Below are 21,686 nucleotides of genomic sequence, written 5' to 3' on the forward strand. Positions count from 1 at the left end.
ATCCCCATTTATGTTTCTATCCAGACTGGAATACATCCCCATTATGTTTCTCTATAGACTGGAATACATCCCCATTATGTTTCTCTATAGACTGGAATACATCCCCATTATGTTTCTCTATTGACTGGAATACATCCCCATTATGTTTCTCTATAGACTGGAATACATCCACATTATGTTTCTCTACAGATTTATTTGCAATCCGCATTTTAGGACTGTATTGTAGTTGATATACACGTGGCATTTGAATTTAATTAATATGACATTTGAACAGCATTTAATCATACACAAACAGTCATGTTTAATACACTTGACAATCTGCATTTGGGGTTTGAACCTGAAATGTTTAGATTTCTAGGCAGGCGTCACCAGAGAAGCTCTTCTACATGTTATGTTTTCAGTATGGTCGCCATGGCAGTATGGTCAATCAGGAATTCCATGCTTCCTTTTTAGCCTTCTCAGACATAACTATCCCAGGGAAATACTGGCAACTGGGTTATTCACCATCACTTCACCCGTCCTCTTAATATGCTGTGTACTTCCGGGACCATATTTACAAGGTAACCAAGATCATGAGTGCTGATCTAGGATCACTTGCTTTTCAGATATAGAAAATTAACCAGGGGGTCATTTCAAGCGTTTCAAAGTAGGAAATATATCTGGAGCATTTTTTGTAAAAGTTGAAACATTACATTTTTACAGTTAGTCTAAATTCTGCATTTCTGACTAGATTTATACATTTGGATGAAATAAAGACAAATGTCCTAACATTCATACAATGTTCTCATTAGACTGTTCCCACAACCTAATGAAACATTCTGGGAACCTTTAAAGAACAGATTAAATGTATTCTGGGAACGTTCTTGCAACATGAGGTGAATGTTTTCTAGAAACATTCTATAATCATCACCACGAATAGACAGGTTTTGTGTTAAGACAACATTTTCCGCAAACCTATCGAACGTTCTGGGAACTTTCACAGAACCAATTTTAGTTTGCTGGGAAAATATTACTGTTACATTGTGTTATTATATCATCTGGAAACCTAATGAGAAATTTGGGGGAATGATCTGTGGTGGTTGTTACAGATGTTATCCACAACAGTTTAGTGATTGTTAGGAGAACATTCCAAAGTTATTTCATTTAAAAAATAAAAACATTTTGTTATCAAAAACATTCTATAAAACTCTAACTAGAACTTAAGGGGAATCTTAGCTCATGTTCTAGGAATGTTCCCGGTTTGCTGGGTAGTCACCGACAGTACCCTGTATAGTTAAGGTTATGGTATATTCCAAACAGGTTTTGCTTATTTAGCAAGTAGTCTACATATCTGATTCATGTTAGGAAGAGCTGGCCTGAAATTATTTACAATTCCAGTCTGTCTTAGTGCTAAATTCAGCCTTAAATTTTACCACTGAAAAGTGATTATTTATGTAAGGCTGTAAACTAGCTAGGGTGTAAATATTAACCGATACACACACACACACACACACACACACCCACCCTGCTGTATTGTGTTGGGTGGAAGGAAAGGCTTGGTAATTAAACATCTTGTGGAGAATATGCTTATCAAGCCGCATGTTGATGTGAGTAGTAAATAATGTGATGACTGCTGGGTGATGGTAGAGATATAACATCATGATAGAACCAGCTCCAGGTGATGGTAGAGATATAACATCATGATAGAACCAGCTCCAGGTGATGTAGAGATATAACATCATGATAGAACCAGCTCCAGGTGATGGTAGAGATATAACATCATGATAGAACCAGCTCCAGGTGATGGTAGAGATATAACATCATGATAGAACCAGCTCCAGGTGATGTAGAGATATAACATCATGATAGAACCAGCTCCAGGTGATGGTAGAGATATAACATCATGATAGAACCAGCTCCAGGTGATGGTGGAGATATAACATCATGATAGAACCAGCTCCAGGTGATGGTAGAGATATAACATCATGATAGAACCAGCTCCAGGTGATGGTAGAGATATAACATCATGATAGAACCAGCTCCAGGTGATGGTAGAGATATAACATCATGATAGAACCAGCTCCAGGTGATGGTAGAGATATAACATCATGATAGAACCAGCTCCAGGTGATGGTAGAGATATAACATCATGATAGATCCAGCTCCAGGTGATGGTAGAGATATAACATCATGATAGAACCAGCTCCAGGTGATGGTAGAGATATAACATCATGATAGAACCAGCTCCAGGTGATGGTAGAGATATAACATCATGATAGAACCAGCTCCAGGTGATGGTAGAGATATAACATCATGATAGAACCAGCTCCAGGTGATGGTAGAGATATAACATCATGATAGAACCAGCTCCAGGTGATGGTAGAGATATAACATCATGATAGAACCAGCTCCAGGTGATGGTAGAGATATAACATCATGATAGAACCAGCTCCAGGTGATGGTGGAGATATAACATCATGATAGAACCAGCTCCAGGTGATGGTAGAGATATAACATCATGATAGAACCAGCTCCAGGTGATGGTAGAGATATAACATCATGATAGAACCAGCTCCAGGTGATGGTAGAGATATAACATCATGATAGAACCAGCTCCAGGTGATGGTAGAGATATAACATCATGATAGAACCAGCTCCAGGTGATGGTAGAGATATAACATCATGATAGAACCAGCTCCAGGTGATGGTAGAGATATAACATCATGATAGAACCAGCTCCAGGTGATGGTGGAGATATAACATCATGATAGAACCAGCTCCAGGTGATGGTAGAGATATAACATCATGATAGAACCAGCTCCAGGTGATGTAGAGATATAACATCATGATAGAACCAGCTCCAGGTGATGGTAGAGATATAACATCATGATAGAACCAGCTCCAGGTGATGGTAGAGATATAACATCATGATAGAACCAGCTCCAGGTGATGGTAGAGATATAACATCATGATAGAACCAGCTCCAGGTGATGGTAGAGATATAACATCATGATAGAACCAGCTCCAGGTGATGGTGGAGATATAACATCATGATAGAACCAGCTCCAGGTGATGGTGGAGATATAACATCATGATAGAACCAGCTCCAGGTGATGGTAGAGATATAACATCATGATAGAACCAGCTCCAGGTGATGGTAGAGATATAACATCATGATAGAACCAGCTCCAGGTGATGTAGAGATATAACATCATGATAGAACCAGCTCCAGGTGATGGTAGAGATATAACATCATGATAGAACCAGCTCCAGGTGATGGTGGAGATATAACATCATGATAGAACCAGCTCCAGGTGATGTAGAGATATAACATCATGATAGAACCAGCTCCAGGTGATGGTAGAGATATAACATCATGATAGAACCAGCTCCAGGTGATGGTAGAGATATAACATCATGATAGAACCAGCTCCAGGTGATGGTAGAGATATAACATCATGATAGAACCAGCTCCAGGTGATGGTAGAGATATAACATCATGATAGAACCAGCTCCAGGTGATGGTGGAGATATAACATCATGATAGAACCAGCTCCAGGTGATGTAGAGATATAACATCATGATAGAACCAGCTCCAGGTGATGGTAGAGATATAACATCATGATAGAACCAGCTCCAGGTGATGTAGAGATATAACATCATGATAGAACCAGCTCCAGGTGATGTAGAGATATAACATCATGATAGAACCAGCTCCAGGTGATGGTAGAGATATAACATCATGATAGAACCAGCTCCAGGTGATGGTAGAGATATAACATCATGATAGAACCAGCTCCAGGTGATGTAGAGATATAACATCATGATAGAACCAGCTCCAGGTGATGTAGAGATATAACATCATGATAGAACCAGCTCCAGGTGATGGTGGAGATATAACATCATGATAGAACCAGCTCCAGGTGATGGTGGAGATATAACATCATGATAGAACCAGCTCCAGGTGATGGTAGAGATATAACATCATGATAGATCCAGCTCCAGGTGATGTAGAGATATAACATCATGATAGAACCAGCTCCAGGTGATGGTAGAGATATAACATCATGATAGAACCAGCTCCAGGTGATGGTGGAGATATAACATCATGATAGAACCAGCTCCAGGTGATGGTAGAGATATAACATCATGATAGAACCAGCTCCAGGTGATGTAGAGATATAACATCATGATAGAACCAGCTCCAGGTGATGGTAGAGATATAACATCATGATAGAACCAGCTCCAGGTGATGTAGAGATATAACATCATGATAGAACCAGCTCCAGGTGATGGTAGAGATATAACATCATGATAGAACCAGCTCCAGGTGATGGTAGAGATATAACATCATGATAGAACCAGCTCCAGGTGATGGTAGAGATATAACATCATGATAGAACCAGCTCCAGGTGATGGTAGAGATATAACATCATGATAGAACCAGCTCCAGGTGATGGTAGAGATATAACATCATGATAGAACCAGCTCCAGGTGATGGTAGAGATATAACATCATGATAGAACCAGCTCCAGGTGATGGTAGAGATATAACATCATGATAGAACCAGCTCCAGGTGATGGTAGAGATAAAACATCATGATAGAACCAGCTCCAGGTGATGGTAGAGATAAAACATCATGATAGAACCAGCTCCAGGTGATGGTAGAGATATAACATCATGATAGAACCAGCTCCAGGTGATGGTAGAGATATAACATCATGATAGAACCAGCTCCAGGTGATGTAGAGATATAACATCATGATAGAACCAGCTCCAGGTGATGTAGAGATATAACATCATGATAGAACCAGCTCCAGGTGATGGTAGAGATATAACATCATGATAGAACCAGCTCCAGGTGATGGTAGAGATATAACATCATGATAGAACCAGCTCCAGGTGATGGTAGAGATATAACATCATGATAGAACCAGCTCCAGGTGATGGTAGAGATATAACATCATGATAGAACCAGCTCCAGGTGATGGTAGAGATATAACATCGTGATAGAACCAGCTCCAGGTGATGGTAGAGATATAACATCATGATAGAACCAGCTCCAGGTGATGGTGGAGATATAACATCATGATAGAACCAGCTCCAGGTGATGGTGGAGATATAACATCATGATAGAACCAGCTCCAGGCTCCAGGCCTTTTACACCGGATTAAAAGGGAGGCTGTTGTTTCTGGACCAACTGTGAGAAGTGGGTTAATGTGAGTTGAACTGGGAAGACATGGGCTTTGCAGAGAAACACACACACAGGCACACACTCTTGAATTACAGATTTAAAAATGTATTATAAACCTACGTTGTATTTCATGTGTTGAGATTAGCTTACTTAAATAGAGTTTATAATGAAAGGAAATAAATTGTTCCCTTTGTGCTTTCAGTCCAGTGAGATGATTTGATAGATGTTATCAGATAAATATCTTGTTATATATATCCACATATCAACAAAGAGATTCAATTTCAACTGAGAAATTAACCCGTTATTACCAGTGCAATTAACTCTATTGTGTCTGTGATTTCTGCTAATTACCAGATGAATTCTTTTGTTTTAACAGTCTCGTGATCTAGTTAATCATGTCATCTGTATTTGTTTGACAATGTGGCATGGTTTTAGCGATTCATGTTGGAACATCATTAGCATTGAAATTGTTCAAGAAATGCATTTTGAATCATTTGTTGATGAACAATTTGTTAAACATGAAATTAGACCTTTTATTAATTTAGATAATTGCATGTTAAGGGTTTTACAGTATCAACGATAGATAGCCTTGTATCGAACATGAGGTTTTCCCAAGCATTTTGGGAATTTTGGGGACAAAAAGAATAATTATTTTCTCAATTGTTAACTAAATAAGCAGGGTATAAACATGAATATTCATATCACAATTAACGCTTCAAACATGAAAAACATCTGGGAAAAATACGTTCATAATGTCACCACCAAAACAGGAACACAAAGTCAACCTTGGAGAAAAGACAAACTTGTGATTGGTCCTTTGCTTCTGTGAGAAAAAAAATCTATGAATCTTATCAAAAGATCAAAGAAATGTAAAACTGAAGACCTACTTTGTCAACCTCTAAACTAACCCGTATCGTTAATTAGTTTCACATCAACCCTGTACAGTGTGTAGCCTTCTACATTGAGGTTGTAGTGGCTACAGCTCTGCTTCCTTTTGTTAGCAATTTATGTTATTCTTCAATAACACAAACTCCAAAGCAAATCAGGGGGTAGAAAAATAGGTTTATTTGAGAAGGACAAATCAAGATGTTATGCTGGGAGGTAGATTTTCAGTCTCCCCTGTCCTCAGCTTTTCTCAACTGAACAAAGGAACAGGATGCCACTTATAACCCCCCCACCCTAGCCTGGGTTTGACCAATCAGAAGTCCTTGTAGTACCACTGGGTCAATGGCCAAATAACAAGTATCCTGCTCCAGACTCAATGTACAGAACGTAGGACACGTAGCTCTGAGTTCAGGAGTGACATTCCACAGATTCTATACAGCTGTTGGACTGAAAACCCAACTCCTATTTACAATACGCTATTGACCATTAGTACTCTAGTTTTTAGTCCTCTCATCCTCTGCGTTGTGTATTTATCTACAAAATATTCTTCTACTTCCTAAACATCTACATTGAGGTTGTTGTGGCTGCAGCCCTGCTTCCTTCCTAAACCGTGTTACCCTTTGACCTGTGTTTGGGCTGTTTTCCAGAGCCATTTCTCCCTGCATTAGCCTCATCAGGGACTTAATATGTGCCACCCCATGGGGGGGGGGGGCAGCCGCCCTGGCACGTGCCCCGCCATGCAGCACAGTGGCAGACACACACACACACACACACACACACAGTGTCTCCACCTCACACGTGCCGCATTGTCTTGACAGCTCACTCCAATTACGGGGCCTCCCTGTCCTGTCGCATGTACCGCGGCGCCTCTTCCCTCAGCTCAGATTGCATGTGACCCTCATCCAGCACCACTGGAGGAACGCTGGCTCTCTGTTGGAGGGAACAGGGAATGGGCTCACACACACAGGCTCACAGATACACACAAGTGTGTAAGCATACACATACACACACTCACACTCTGTCTCTCTCTCTCTGTCTCTCTCTCTTTCTGTCTCTCTCTCTGTCTCTGTCTCGATCTCTCTTTCTCTGTCTCGATCTCTCTCTCTGTCTGTCTGTCTCTCTCTCTCTCTGTCTCTCTCTCTCTCTCTCTCTCTCTCTTTCAGTACTTTATGTTTTTATTAAATTCACTCACAGTTAGACATTTGTGTGGAAACACCCATAGCCGTGGGAAGATGTTTGGGGTGCTGCGATCTTTTCGCCGGCGTTAGCTACGGAAACACCCTTTGACCCCCAACAGATGAGGAAAACATTCCATATGCATGTTTTATCTTCTTCTTCTTACATATCAACATTATGCAAATCAGCTGGGTCTTGCTGGTGGTTGGGCGTTGGTGGTCGGGGTTACACTGGTAGGCTTTATGTAAGCGTATGGTTTTGGTATATCTCTGTCTCTGGGTCTGTGTAGGGGGGGGGGGTGGATGAATTAAAACAGTACAGATGAGCCTACTGGGTCTGTCCTGTGTGTGTTGAATGTTCATCTGCAGGGTCACGACAAAGTAAAGGGAAACGTCATCCTGATAGGAAGGACGGAGACTGTTTAGTTCGCTCTGTCTATTACCAGGGTTTTCCTAAACGTTGTCATACAAGGTAGCATTATACCCATGTCTTGGGAATCTGACTACGCCTCATTACCACTGGGTCAATGGTAATGGTACCAACCGGTTATTGAACCCATCACAAGCAGCTTGGTCATGTTCTCTGTAGTGCTAGATTGAAACAAGTTATATAGTAACGCTATACAAGTCAAAGTACTAGTGTGTGATGCAGATCTCTGTATTTGAACACAACGTCCTCGGTCACACAGTTAGAAACTGAGCCAGTTTCCTAACTGAGAGATGGGTTGGGAATCAATCCCTGTTGTTTTGTGAATTGGCATGTTCTTTTATTCTTCATACACTCCAGTATGTCGCTAGTCGAATGCTACCCAAGTACCAATCCCACCATCCAAGCTCCATCTGATCCTCTTGGCATGCTTCCAGTCAGTCCCCCCCTTTCTCCACTCCTCCCCTTCTGTTATGATTATTTCATCATTCTTAATTCTTTATGCTGGGGTGCCGTGGATTGGAATTAACCTTGGTAGAGCTGGGAGCCGGCTTGGGTTGGACTGGGTGTAGAGACATACATAACCACTAGAGCTATTTGGCCGAGGCGTGGCGTGGCTCAGTCCCGGTGCCTCAGTTGGCTTCTTCTCTTCCATTAGTACCATCTGTGCCTTTCTGCTACGCAGAGCTACCCAGAGCTCTTAGCTGGCAATGATGTGCACTTTACTTTGACTGACTAAAACCAGGGGGGGAGACCAGAGGGAAAGAGACGGCGAGCAGGCGGGATGGGAGACATGGTGGAGCAGGAAACAGCTGGAGGTAGCTGCTGTGGCGTCGTACAACGTACGCTTCTGTAGGCTTCATGAGAATTAAGCTTATCCTCGGACCAACAAACAGGCAACGCTGGTGTTGGATGTTTGGATGGCGTGAGTTTTTGGCGGTAAATCTTGTATGCGCGAACAAACAAAATGAGTGCCTGACCTCATAGCCCTTGGACAAACAATCATGGAAATAACGGGTGAAATCTGATGGGGCAAGATGACCCGGCCATTAATGTCATCGTGCTGTGTGTATGGCACGATCATGTGCCATGCCTGATTTGTAACCTTTATTTAGAGCTTTTTTCTTCAGTCCAACGGCCCCTTTTTCTTTTTATGTCAGAGGGCCCCCCACCATCTTTAGACAATTGCTTTTTTTTTTTGGAGTCATGCTCTTTTCTGGATAAGGCCTAAAATATAGGACACAATCTTGTTATGTCCTGAAACCCAAGGCCCAGTGCAGTCAAAAAAACGTAATGTACATGTGTTTCATATATATTTACACACTATGAGGTTGGAATAATATTGTGGAATTTTTAAAATGATGATAATGCCATTTTATTGTATGAGATGTTTAAGATATCATCCTGTTTTGGTGGGATGGAGTTTTAGCCTGCCTGGTGACATCACCATTCGGTACATAGTTTAATAGACCAGTAAGTAAGAGAGTTCCAAACGTCTCTGCCAATAACAGCTATTTTTCAGTTTTCCCCTCCTCACTCAGAACACTCCGAGACAGTCCTACCAAAATCTTGCTTGAGAAATTGCTCTTTGCTAAGGAGCAGTTTTATTAATTTTTTTATTTTATTTTATTTTTTTACCATTTTAATTGAAAGCAATAACACTTTTTAATTTTTAACTAATTATTAACCAGAAATGATTTGATCTGGAGATGAAAATGGCTGAATTGGACCTTTAACCTGTAACATACAGTAAGTATATCTACGTCAGTGTTGGCTGCTAACAGTGCTGATACAGTGATATACAGGATGAGGTGGTCTTGTTTGGAGGATCTTTCTCTTCTCTGTAGTAAAAATGTTCCCATGTCACAAACTAGAATGTGAGGCAATCGTGAACAATCTGTAGACTGTATGCTGCCGTCTGCCTGTGTTTTTACCTTCTGGCTCTAGATTCAAAGACAGGCAGGCATCCCTAACTCCCTCCGTCCCCCAGGTCAATCAGGGAGTCATCAGAGCTGATTGCTGATCATATGCCACTTTATTTACACGGAGTAAGTCGATTGGAACCAGCTTCTCTTCTCTGAAAGGCTGCTGCTGCTGTAAATGGACTGCAATAATAGTAATGATATAAACCCCTTAACATGTAATTAAATAAATAAATAAAGATGTAATTTTCTGTTTAATAGTATACAGTAAGTAATTTAGTAGACTCTTCTATCCAAAGCGACTTACAGTCATGCATGCATGCATTTTACGAATGGGTGGCCCAAGTGAGAATCAAACCCACAACCCTTTGGGGTGTTGGAAGCACCATGCTCTACCGACTGAGCCACACAGGACTGCCTACGACTACCTAAATAAGTGCACTATCTAGGGAATAAGGGTTCAATTTGGACTGTAACATTTGGTGTCAGCGGTGGTATTTAATGTCCCGGTAAATTACCACAGCAAAGCTCTTCTGAAGGGCTTCTCGTCCTGACAGAGGGATCTGAATTACGGAGCGAGATCGGCACCATGTTTAAATCAATGCTCACATCTTCTAACATCGAATGTGTGTGTCCCAAATGGCGCCCTTTTTCCTATACAGGCCCTGGTCAAAAGTAGTGCACTATAAATTAAGTAGGGTTCGGTTTGGTACACAAACAATGTCTTAATCAATGCTCAGATCTAACGCTAGCGTTCCTCTACTGTACATGTCGGTATCTTAGGGAGCTGAACTGATTCCTCACAGCTGCCAGTGACTAGACAGGATTCCCAGTTTGATTAGGGAGCTGAACTGATACCTCCCAGCTGCCAGTGACTAGACAGGATTCCCAGTTTGATTAGGGAGCTGAACTGATTCCTCCCAGCTGCCAGTGACTAGACAGGATTCCCAGTTTGATTAGGGAGCTGAACTGATACCTCCCAGCTGCCAGTGACTAGACAGGATTCCCAGTTTGATTAGGGAGCTGAACTGATTCCTCCCAGCTGCCAGTGACTAGACAGGATTCCCAGTTTGATTAGGGAGCTGAACTGATTCCTCACAGCTGTCAGTGACTAGACAGGATTCCCAGTTTGATTAGGGAGCTGAACTGATTCCTCACAGCTGCCAGTGACTAGACAGGATTCCCAGTTTGATTAGGGAGCTGAACTGATTCCTCACAGCTGCCAGTGACTAGACAGGATTCCCAGTTTGATTAGGGAGCTGAACTGATTCCTCCCAGCTGCCAGTGACTAGACAGGATTCCCAGTTTGATTAGGGAGCTGAACTGATTCCTCACAGCTGCCAGTGACTAGACAGGATTCCCAGTTTGATTAGGGAGCTGAACTGATTCCTCACAGCTGCCAGTGACTAGACAGGATTCCCAGTTTGATTAGGGAGCTGAACTGATTCCTCACAGCTGCCAGTGACTAGACAGGATTCCCAGTTTGATTAGGGAGCTGAACTGATTCCTCCCAGCTGCCAGTGACTAGACAGGATTCCCAGTTTGATTAGGGAGCTGAACTGATTCCTCACAGCTGCCAGTGACTAGACAGGATTCCCAGTTTGATTAGGGAGCTGAACTGATTCCTCACAGCTGCCAGTGACTAGACAGGATTCCCAGTTTGATTAGGGAGCTGAACTGATTCCTCACAGCTGCCAGTGACTAGACAGGATTCCCAGTTTGATTAGGGAGCTGAACTGATTCCTCACAGCTGCCAGTGACTAGACAGGATTCCCAGTTTGATTAGGGGAGCTGAACTGATTCCTCACAGCTGCCAGTGACTAGACAGGATTCCCAGTTTGATTAGGGAGCTGAACTGATTCCTCCCAGCTGCCAGTGACTAGACAGGATTCCCAGTTTGATTAGGGAGCTGAACTGATTCCTCACAGCTGCCAGTGACTAGACAGGATTCCCAGTTTGATTAGGGAGCTGAACTGATTCCTCACAGCTGCCAGTGACTAGACAGGATTCCCAGTTTGATTAGGGAGCTGAACTGATTCCTCACAGCTGCCAGTGACTAGACAGGATTCCCAGTTTGATTAGGGAGCTGAACTGATTCCTCACAGCTGCCTGTGACTAGACAGGATTCCCAGTTTGATTAGGGAGCTGAACTGATACCTCACATCTGCCTGTGACTAGACAGGATTCCCAGTTTGATTAGGGAGCTGAACTGATACCTCACATCTGCCTGTGACTAGACAGGATTCCCAGTTTGATTAGGGAGCTGAACTGATTCCTCACAGCTGCCAGTGACTAGACAGGATTCCCAGTTTGATTAGGGAGCTGAACTGATACCTCACAGCTGCCAGTGACTAGACAGGATTCCCAGTTTGATTAGGGAGCTGAACTGATACCTCACATCTGACAGTTCTACTCTAATGTCCTTTGGGGCTTTCTACCCTAATGTCCTTTGGGGCTTTCTACCCTAATGTCCTTTGGGGCTTTCTACCCTAATGTCCTTTGGGGCTTGCTTTCCTAATGTCCTTTGGGGCTTTCTACCGTATTGTCCTTTGGGGCTTACCAGATATCTGTTTCTGGTAACACTCTCCTATTGGTGGTGGAGACACTGATGTTTACTTACTTCCATGTACCTAGTGCTTGTATACGAGGCAAAATGGCGTGATCGTCAGTGAGCTTAATTCTGTTGGCTCTAGCCCTGGTGGCTCTAATTTCCCTACAGGACAGATGGCAGTGCTATGTGTGTGTGTGCGTGTGTATACGTGTGTGTGTGTGTGTGTGTGTGTGTGTGCGCCGTCGAGGGACTGTGTGGACCGATGAGGGCCTTGAGTGTGGACGGGAGGGAGTGTTGTTCAATCTCTGGCACTGCTGCCATCCCCTTGCAGCTGCGCTTTTCCCCCAGCCTCCCTCCATTTTCAACTTCTTCATTTGTTCAATATGTAGCTAGAAGATAGGGGATAAAGCAAGAACACATGCCTGATGTGTGACTCCACTGACAGACGGGGACATTGAAATGTGTCCATTGTAGAGGTATTGCAAGTGTTTTTTCTCTGGGGGGGAGGGGAAGAAGTTTAACTGTTGAATTGTTCTTTAATTATTATATTTAAGTTTCAGCCACTCATTTAATTCAGTCTTGTAACTTCATAGATATAAGTGGTGGCTAAAAGCCAAAGGACACATTGTAGCTTTTACAGTCTCTCATTTCCTTCCAAACAAATATTTTATAGTCCGTAATTATTGTTTACTATGTCATATTTCAAATAAAATATTTTATTCAAGTTATATTGAGACATTTTATTCAAACATAAGAACCACAAAAGGTCGTAGTCGGACTAGTTCCAATGGTCCATATTATAAACTCCCTCAGCTGTGTTTTTGCTAGGGATTTCCTGTTGCGGATGCCGTATACACCTTGTTTTATTGGTCTCAGTCCCTCATGTAGGAACTGTAGAAACTGGACAGTGTAAGACAGATCCTTGTAGTGTTGTTGAGGGGAATCAAGCTGTTCAGATAGAGATGGGATACAAAATCACTCACAAACACGGACTTCTGGAGCCTTGCCCAAGAACCAGCCCAAACTCTGATCGACAAACATGTTCTTGTTCTCTGAAGTCTGGCTGCAGACCACCGTAGCTCCAGACAACATGGTGGAGCAGAGACTACAAAACCTCTACCAAGATGGTTTGACATCGCCAGGCCAAAGCTATGGGCAGATAAGCCAAGAGGTGTACACACAGGGTGACATCTTGTCAGGTCAAATATTTGGAGATTTGTTGCCGAAAACATCTGTTTTGTCCATTCGGGAATACTTAACACAGCACTTGTTTTAGAACAAATTAGGAATACTGCAGATTGTGAATGTGATTGCAGTTGAGTTTTCTGCTTATACTTACTGACAACCTAGCTTAAACTCTCTCGAATTGCATCTGCCTCTTGGTCATTGTAGGAAGGCGAGGTTTCAAAATAAATACTGGTGCAAGAATGACTGAGAAGTGAGTAATTTTGGCAGCATCTTTCTCCACATTTGGTGCTGTCCAAATGACATCCATTGTCTGATGAAAGGGTGTGTTCAAAATGAGAAGGCAAGAAAAAAAAAAACAGTTGAGGGATTGTCTCAATCAGGCTTTCTTTCCAACTCCGTGGTTCATACTGCATTTTCATTGTATAGATAAATGACAGAACACTTAAAATCATAAAACTGAATAAGTATCTCAAACCTGCAGCTATGAATACCGTTTTCTATTGTGCAGTATTTCTACATGAACACAACCATATTGCATTGCAGTGTGAAGTGCAGTCAGTTACGCTATGCTATGCCGCCATCCGAGTCTCTGTAACAGATCTGAAGTTTAGAAAGTTAACTTCTCAATATCTCCCAATGTCTGTCAGTCCAAACCTAATGGAGGGGTTTTATTTGGTACCTATTTATCACCAGACAGTAGCTTACAGCTCTCTCTCTACTTCTCTCTCTCCTACTACAAGGAGAGAGAAAACACCCCCTGCCTGTACCCCCTTTGTCTCTTCACTTCTCAACCTCCCCACCTCTGATGTCTACTCATCCATCCTTCCTTCATCCAGTCAGTCGTCCATCCATCCGTCTGATTAAATTCCTCTGACATCCCATGCTGACATGTAGACTTTTCTATTGTTCCCGCTCTCTGTAATCTGGTGAGCGACACACACACAGGTGGGCAGTGCCCATCACCATCTCTCCCTCGCTCCCTCTTGTGTGTGTGTGTGCCTCTGAAACCTGGCCCAGTTACAGTAGATTACACACTGCCAAGTCAGAGCTCAGTGGACCGTGAACATGATCAAGGGAGCTGGAATGCAGGCCCAGTTAGCCAGCTCTATACCCCAGCGCCAGCTCCAGTTAGCCAGCTCTATACCCCAGCACCAGTTAGCCAGCTCTATACCCCAGCACCAGTTAGCCAGCTCTATACCCCAGCACCAGTTAGCCAGCTCCAGTTAGCCAGCTCTATACCCCAGCTCCACTTAGCCAGCTCTATACCCCAGCACCAGTTAGCCAGCTCTATACCCCAGCACCAGTTAGCCAGCTCTATAACCCAGCACCAGTTAGCCAGCTCCAGTTAGCCAGCTCTATACCCCAGCACCAGGTACCCAGCTCCAGTTAGCCAGCTCCAGTTAGCCAGCTCTATACCCCAGCTCCAGTTAGCCAGCTCTATACCCCAGCCCCAGTTAGTCAGCTCCAGCCCTGTACACCAGCTCCAGTTAGCCAGCTCCAGTTAGCCAGCTCCAGCCCTGTACCCCAGCCCCAGTCAGCCAGCTCCAGCCCTATACCCCAGCCCCAGTCAGCCAGCTCCAGCCCTATACCCCAGCCCCAGTTAGCCAGCTCCAGCACTATCCTCCAGCCCCAGTTAGCCAGCTCCAGCACTATCCTCCAGCCCCAGTTAGCCAGTCCCAGCACTATCCTCCAGCCCCAGTTAGCCAGCTCCAGCTCTATACTCCAGCCCCAGTTAGCCAGCTCCAGCCATGTACACCAGCTCCAGTTAGCCAGCTCCAGTTAGCCAGCTCCAGCCCTGTACACCAGCTCCAGTTAGCCAGCTCCAGTTAGCCAGCTCCAGCACTGTACCCCAGCCCCAGTTAGCCAGCTCCAGCACTATACTCCAGCCCCAGTTAGCCAGCTCCAGCACTATACTCCAGCCCCAGTTAGCCAGCTCCAGCACTATACTCCAGCCCCAGTTAGCCAGCTCCAGCACTATACTCCAGCCCCAGTTAGCCAGTCCCAGCACTATCCTCCAGCCCCAGTTAGCCAGCTCCAGCCCTTCCAGAGCCCCAGCCCCCAGACATAATGCTCCTGCTGGGAAGCAGCTTTTTCAAAGTCCCCCTCTCGTTTTAAACCCCAGAAAATCCAGTGAACTTAGCAGCTCTGGTGTCTGCGGCCAAAACAGCATCTGATGTGCCTTATTTGTTGACTGTGTGAGATTAGGCACAGAGGGTCGACGCAAAGTCCACATACACACACACACACACACACACACATATACACACACACGATTTCAAGAGAGAAAACAAGGAGAATTCTCTCTTTTGTCCAAAGCCCAGTTCTAGTCCAAACAAATTTTAGCAAGCACATCCCGTGTGTGGAGCCGCTAACTGTTGTGGCTGCCCCCCCCCCTTTGCAACATTGAACCATTTCAACAACCACCATAATGTCTGTTGGACTCACCAGTGTAGGACTACAATGGTCTCTGATCTTTGATCATATTTGGATGCAGTTTTTGGATGCTCACATCATCTCAGTCATTGCATTGGCATCCACACGGTTAGTGCATCCAATATGTCACGGTTGTGCTTTTGTCTCTGTGAGTGTGTGGGGGGGGGGCGAGGCGAGAGGGAGGGAGAGAGAGAGAAAACTAAATGAAGGGAGAGAGAGAGAGAGAGGGACGGAGGGAGTGCAGGGCACAGTGTCACGGTTGGGCTTCAGTCTCTGGGTGTGGGAGGGTGGCAGTGGTAGTGGCAGGTTGGGGAGGGGACTAGTGTTCTTGGCTTGGCTGGTGTCTGTATATTAGCTGTACTAGAGCTCCCTCTTGGTGCCAGTGAGAGCTGGAGCTATATCGCTGGACTGTTTCCCCTCCCAGCAGTAAGGCTGGCTGAGACAGCTGCTCAACTGGGCCTCCTGTGGTCCACAACAGGATTGGGGTCAATTCCAATTTTATTTAACCTTTATTTTTATCAGGAAGTCATACAGGGAGTCATTCAGAACAACTGAAATTACAGAAATGCACACGTCAAAACATAAATACAGAAAGGAAACACGGTCATAAAACAACAAACTCATTCTTCATTAATAAGGTTCCTAATCAGCTTTCTGAATTGCCCTAGAGAGGCACCAGAACATCCTAGAGAGGCACCAGAACATCCTAGAGAGGCACCAGAACATCCTAGAGAGGCACCAGAACATCCTAGAGGGGCACCAGAACATCCTAGAGAGGCACCAGAACATCCTAGAGAGGCACCAGAACATCCTAGAGAGGCACCAGAACATCCTAGAGAGGCACCAGAACATCCTAGAGAGGCACCAGAACATCACATTTAAGAACATTTTGAAGATTGTTCCACAAATAAGGTGCAAGAAAACTGAAAAATAATTTAGTACACTGAAATTCCAATTCTACAGTTGAACATCAATCTATTAAAAATATATTTTCAAAGAATAGAAGTTATTATTTCAAACTATTTCAATTCAAATCACTGAGGGACTTTAATTACAATTGACCCCAACCCCCCATGTTAACCCATGCTGCCCTAGACAGGACCCTGGTGAGTGGGATGAGACCACCACCGTCAGGGCTCTACACTGAGATGTTGTTGTAGTGGTGGCCATGTTGGTGGCATGTGCTGTAAAGCAATAACACTATAGTAGTAAATAGAGGAAGAGTTGTGAGAGTGAGTCCTCATGTTGTGCATAAATGCATTCTGTTACAACAGTTTTGCAATGTGGAACAAGATGTTATTTACGTGTACAGTACACTATCTATCCGTTGAATATTTGACATAGTATGAGCATAGGCAATTCTTCTAAACATAGATATCAATGTAAGATTTTTTAGCATTTGTAATGTTATTGATAGGTAAAATTATAAAAGTTTCCAGTGAATTTGATTTAGTACGTTTATTTAGTCTATATATATATAGATTAACATTTTAAAAAGATTAAAATTCAGTTTCTGATGAAAGTCATTTATTGTATATATTTTTTAATTTGTAGCAGAAAAATCTACAAATGTGTTGTAGACCTGGAAATGTATCAACATATGAAATATTTAGCCGTGTTGCTATGCTACAGTAATTAGATTTACTTTAAAAGTATTTAACTGTGTTGCTATGCTACAGTAATTAGATTTACTTTAAAAGTATTTAGCCGTGTTGCTATGCTACAGTAATTAGATTTACTTTAAAAGTATTTAACTGTGTTGCTATGCTACAGTAATTAGATTTACTTTAAAAGTATTTAACTGTGTTGCTATGCTACAGTAATTAGATTTACTGTAAAAGTATTTAACTGTGTTTCTATGCTACTGTAATTAGATTTACTTTAAAAGTATTTAACTGTGTTGCTATGCTACAATAATTAGATTTACTGTAAAAGTGTTTGCCATTTTTGGGAAAAAATATTGTAATTTAATTTTAGAATAACATTAACTGAAACAAATATTATAATGGTTTAATTTATAAATAACTTTTTTTTCAATAGTGATGAATGTATGGCATTTTTGGAGGGATGTTATTGATCCATGACTAATACAATGTATTATTGTTTCTCTTTTCAGGGGAGATGTATTAATTTCAACCGAGTGCAGAACCGTTAGAAGACAAACACAAAGGAGGACGTCTTCAACATTCAAATATGTGTTTGAAGACCTAATATCCAGAAGACTATAAGAGTCCAAAACCACTATTCATTTCCTTCTCTCAGTATTGTGCTCAAAGTGGAATCTCTTTCTCCATGATATCTCCTGTCATATCCGAAAGCATCTTACTCATAAGAACATTTTCATATTTCCATCCTTCCATAACAGGGATATAACTTTATATTTTTTTAACTTGTCCTGTTTTTAACTTCATAAGAGGCCAAAGCAAATAAACAGTGCGGTACAAAACGTGGCCAATCTGATCTGGTTAGCTTTTTTGTGCGCTCTAAAGGCTTAACATATTCTGACCATATTGCGCCTTCTGTGGAAAACCTAATTTCATGGACACAGACGGAAGCTATCTTAAAAAAAGAAACATGCAGAGCGGGTGAGGCTGTGCCGTTAGCATGGCAGTAGCAATACTCCCAGAGGGCCTCCACACACAGTGCACAAGTCCATCGCCTCTTGGCAACATCTCGTCACAATGCCTCTCCAACTTCTCTCCCTACACTATCGTTGAAAGATGCCCGGCGGGACCCCCTTTGACTGGAGATCCTGTCATTTTAACACTGAGAAGTGCACACGCATGACAAACTGTGGACAGCCAGGACGCCCTAAGGTATTGGAAGCAGTAGCTAAGACATTGCCCTTTAGTTTTGTGAAGACACCTTTCTTTCATTATGCACTGGGGACAAGGGGAGTTACTAGAGCGTTATCCCACCGCGGGCCGGGCCAGGACAGGACAGCATCTCTGACCAGACCACCACAACTCTCCACTCTGACTACTTTTGAGGGATGGACGCCTGAAGCCCCTGACATGGTGCTTGGCTGTGTTTCCCCAATGTTTTGATGCAATCTGCTGTATGCTCACTAAGGCGTACAACATCACAACCCATAAACCTGCCAGTCAGTCAGTTGAAGAGTTTTAAGATATAGATACAGCTGTCTCCCACTTCACTGCTACCCGTCCCCCTCTGTCTCCAATTCTCCAAGGGCCTCCCTGCCTCTCTCCAGTCTCAGCCCTTTAGCTCTGGCGAGCAGAATATCAAAGTTTAATTAAAATAATTAAAGAGAACAGCAAGCAGCAGCCTGTGAAGATTTGATCGTCTTTTTTTTTTTAAAGCCTTTTGACATTGAATGACCTATAACTGTACGTATATTATTTGGAGAGAAAGAGGCCATCCCGTCTCCTTGGCGACGGTTTGGTGCACCCTGGCTGTCCGAAACCCAAACGCAAAACCAAGGCAACGGATGCGACGGACGGATAAGTATTGTTCATTTGCAGAAATTATGTTACCAAGCCTCGCACGCGTCGACCCCACCACCAAAAAAGCGGTAGTATATATGTATATATATATTTGTTGTAGATTTCTCAAGAGCACTGTCATGACACCAATCCCAAAATGATGTCAGCAAGAGGGGAGCACTGTGGGGGAGGAAAGGCAGCAGCTGAATAGAAAAGGCTCCAACGATCCAGTCACTTTGGATACAGTACTTCAGATGCGAAATGGATATTCGAGTCGAAACCTGACAAAGCGCGCCCGGTTTTGATGGGAACCAGTATAGACAATGACCAGTGGCTGGGTCAGTGGGATGTCTCTGTGCAACCAGGGAAGCTTATCAAATGACACTAAAAATAAGTTCAACAACCATCAAGTTTCAGGGGGAATGGGCCAGGATTTTCACATTTGGTGGGCATGCGTGTGCACGAGACTGGTTGGGCACGCACAATGTCGTCTCTGACTTAATTATTCCTTTGTTTTGTTATCTGGGTGGACAGGAAGGGACCGGAATGACACTGATGGTCAGATACAATCTTTAGGGAACCGTGATATTATTTTTCATACACATTTTAGTCTCTTGTCTAATCTTCTGCATAACATTTTAGTAAGATAATCAACTTCGCTTAGATGAAGTGTAGAAGAGGCTATTTAACAGTTTTTATATTTTCTTGTTATGTTACATCTGAGAGCACAGAGCTGCTATTAACCCATACTAGTTAGTTATTTACATACCAGGCCAAACACAGCTCTCCCTCCTAACAACGTTTCACATTGGCTTTAGGTTCCCTCTCTTTCCCCTGTGCCATCTCCAAATGTTCCATGGCGAGAACACATTTTTTATTCTTAATAAATAAAATATATTTATAGTATTGATATTTTAATATGACAGTGCCCTTTGCCTTTCTTTAAAAATATATTTATTTGTATTTTTTTTTGCACTTTTTAATTTTGTATTTGTGCAATTCAATTGCGAGATGCCCAAAATTCATTTTTTCCCAGCATAAGCTAAAAGTTGGTTTGAATATAGTAATTTTAGTATAAACATTTTAAAACCCAATTATATCATAGTTTTTATTTCACATATGGAAGGCTGTAAATTATGCATCATTTTAGAATGGACATTTTAAGAAAACAAACAGCTAATAAAAACGCAAGTGTTAAAGTATGTGTAAGACTGTGTTTTTTGATATCATTTATATCAGGATGTTTAATAATTACATTTTGCGATTTTAAAATCACCTCTGCTAGTTGTACCAGAATAATTTAACTAGTCAACGATAAGCACATTATTCAATGCAATCATGCAGTATTTTTCTTATTGTCCAAAATATTAAAATGATGTTTTTCCGTGGTTTGATTGTAGATTGTCTGTCCTCATGTCTGCATTTCATGTATTATCATAGCACGTCAGGACAGGGATGTACTGCGGCTTTAGATGCAGTACATACCAAGTAAAACAACTGTTCTCCAAACGTTCATTTGTCTCTGTGCTATATTCATTCATGGGTTGCATATGTTATGTACACTGTATTGGTTTGTTTTGTCGTTTTATACATGAAATAATTTTTTCATATATTTATCACAAATTCCTACTACAATCACTTTTTTTTTTTTTTTACTACAATTACCCATTGTAATGTTACAGTGTTCATGATTGTCATGTGTTTGAATTAATTATTAAACATTCAAGTGGAAACTGGACCTCCCATTTTTACTCGTTGTTCCTCTGCTATATAGTGAAGACATGGCCTGATACTATTTGAGTATGAGGGTGCTAAGGGCTATGTTTAATTGGGTCTGTACAGATTTATACGGACCGACAGGGAATGTAATTAAATGCTGTATGTGGACAGAGATAGTGGACAGTGACCAGCCTCTCTCCCCTTGTAAAGCTTAACACTGGAGGCACATACACACACACATACACACACGCACACACACAAAATACTCCCAAGGACCACAACGCCCCAAAAAATAGGTTTTCCATTTAGTAAAAATATGTGCTTCCACACCTTCTGTTTTCACAACATTTGCATGCTGTGACGAGATGCCTGCTGTGTGTGTGTGTGTGTGTGTGTGCGTGCGTGCGTGCGTGCGTGCGTGCATGTGGACGTGTTTAACTATCCTTGTGAGGACCAGAAGTCCCCACAAGAATAGTAAACAAACAAAATTGGACCAAATTTGACCAACATTTTGTAAGTCCCCACAAGGTATTTTTAGGGGGTTTAGGATTAAGACTATAATTAGTGTTAGGGTTAGAATTATGTTAAGGGTTAGGAGCTAGGGCTAGTTTTAGGGTTAAGGTTAGGGTAAGAGTACGGGTTAGGGTTAGGAGTTAGGTTTAGGGTTAGAGTTAGGGTTAGGGTTAGGAGCTAGGGTTAAGGTTTAGGGTTAGGAGTTATGTTTAGGGTTAGGCTTAAGGTTCAGGGCTAAGAGTTATGTTTAGGGTTAA

At 42.5% G+C, this 21,686-nt stretch overlaps 1 protein-coding gene across 1 annotated transcript in view; it reads left to right on the forward strand.

Annotated features, from left to right (window-relative positions):
• Window positions 1-20,935, forward strand: part of LOC106570902 (anthrax toxin receptor 2) — a 114,543-nt gene extending 93,608 nt beyond the window's left edge. The window contains exon 16 of the mRNA XM_045695384.1: window positions 17,871-20,935. Coding sequence (XP_045551340.1) covers window positions 17,871-17,909 — 39 coding nt within the window. The 3' untranslated portion in view covers window positions 17,910-20,935. The remainder of the gene's footprint in view (window positions 1-17,870) is intronic.
• The last annotated feature ends 751 nt before the right edge of the window (window positions 20,936-21,686 follow it).

Source organism: Salmo salar, chromosome ssa15, assembly GCF_905237065.1.
Source record: "Salmo salar chromosome ssa15, Ssal_v3.1, whole genome shotgun sequence".
In the NCBI taxonomy this organism is placed as follows: Eukaryota; Metazoa; Chordata; class Actinopteri; order Salmoniformes; family Salmonidae; genus Salmo; species Salmo salar.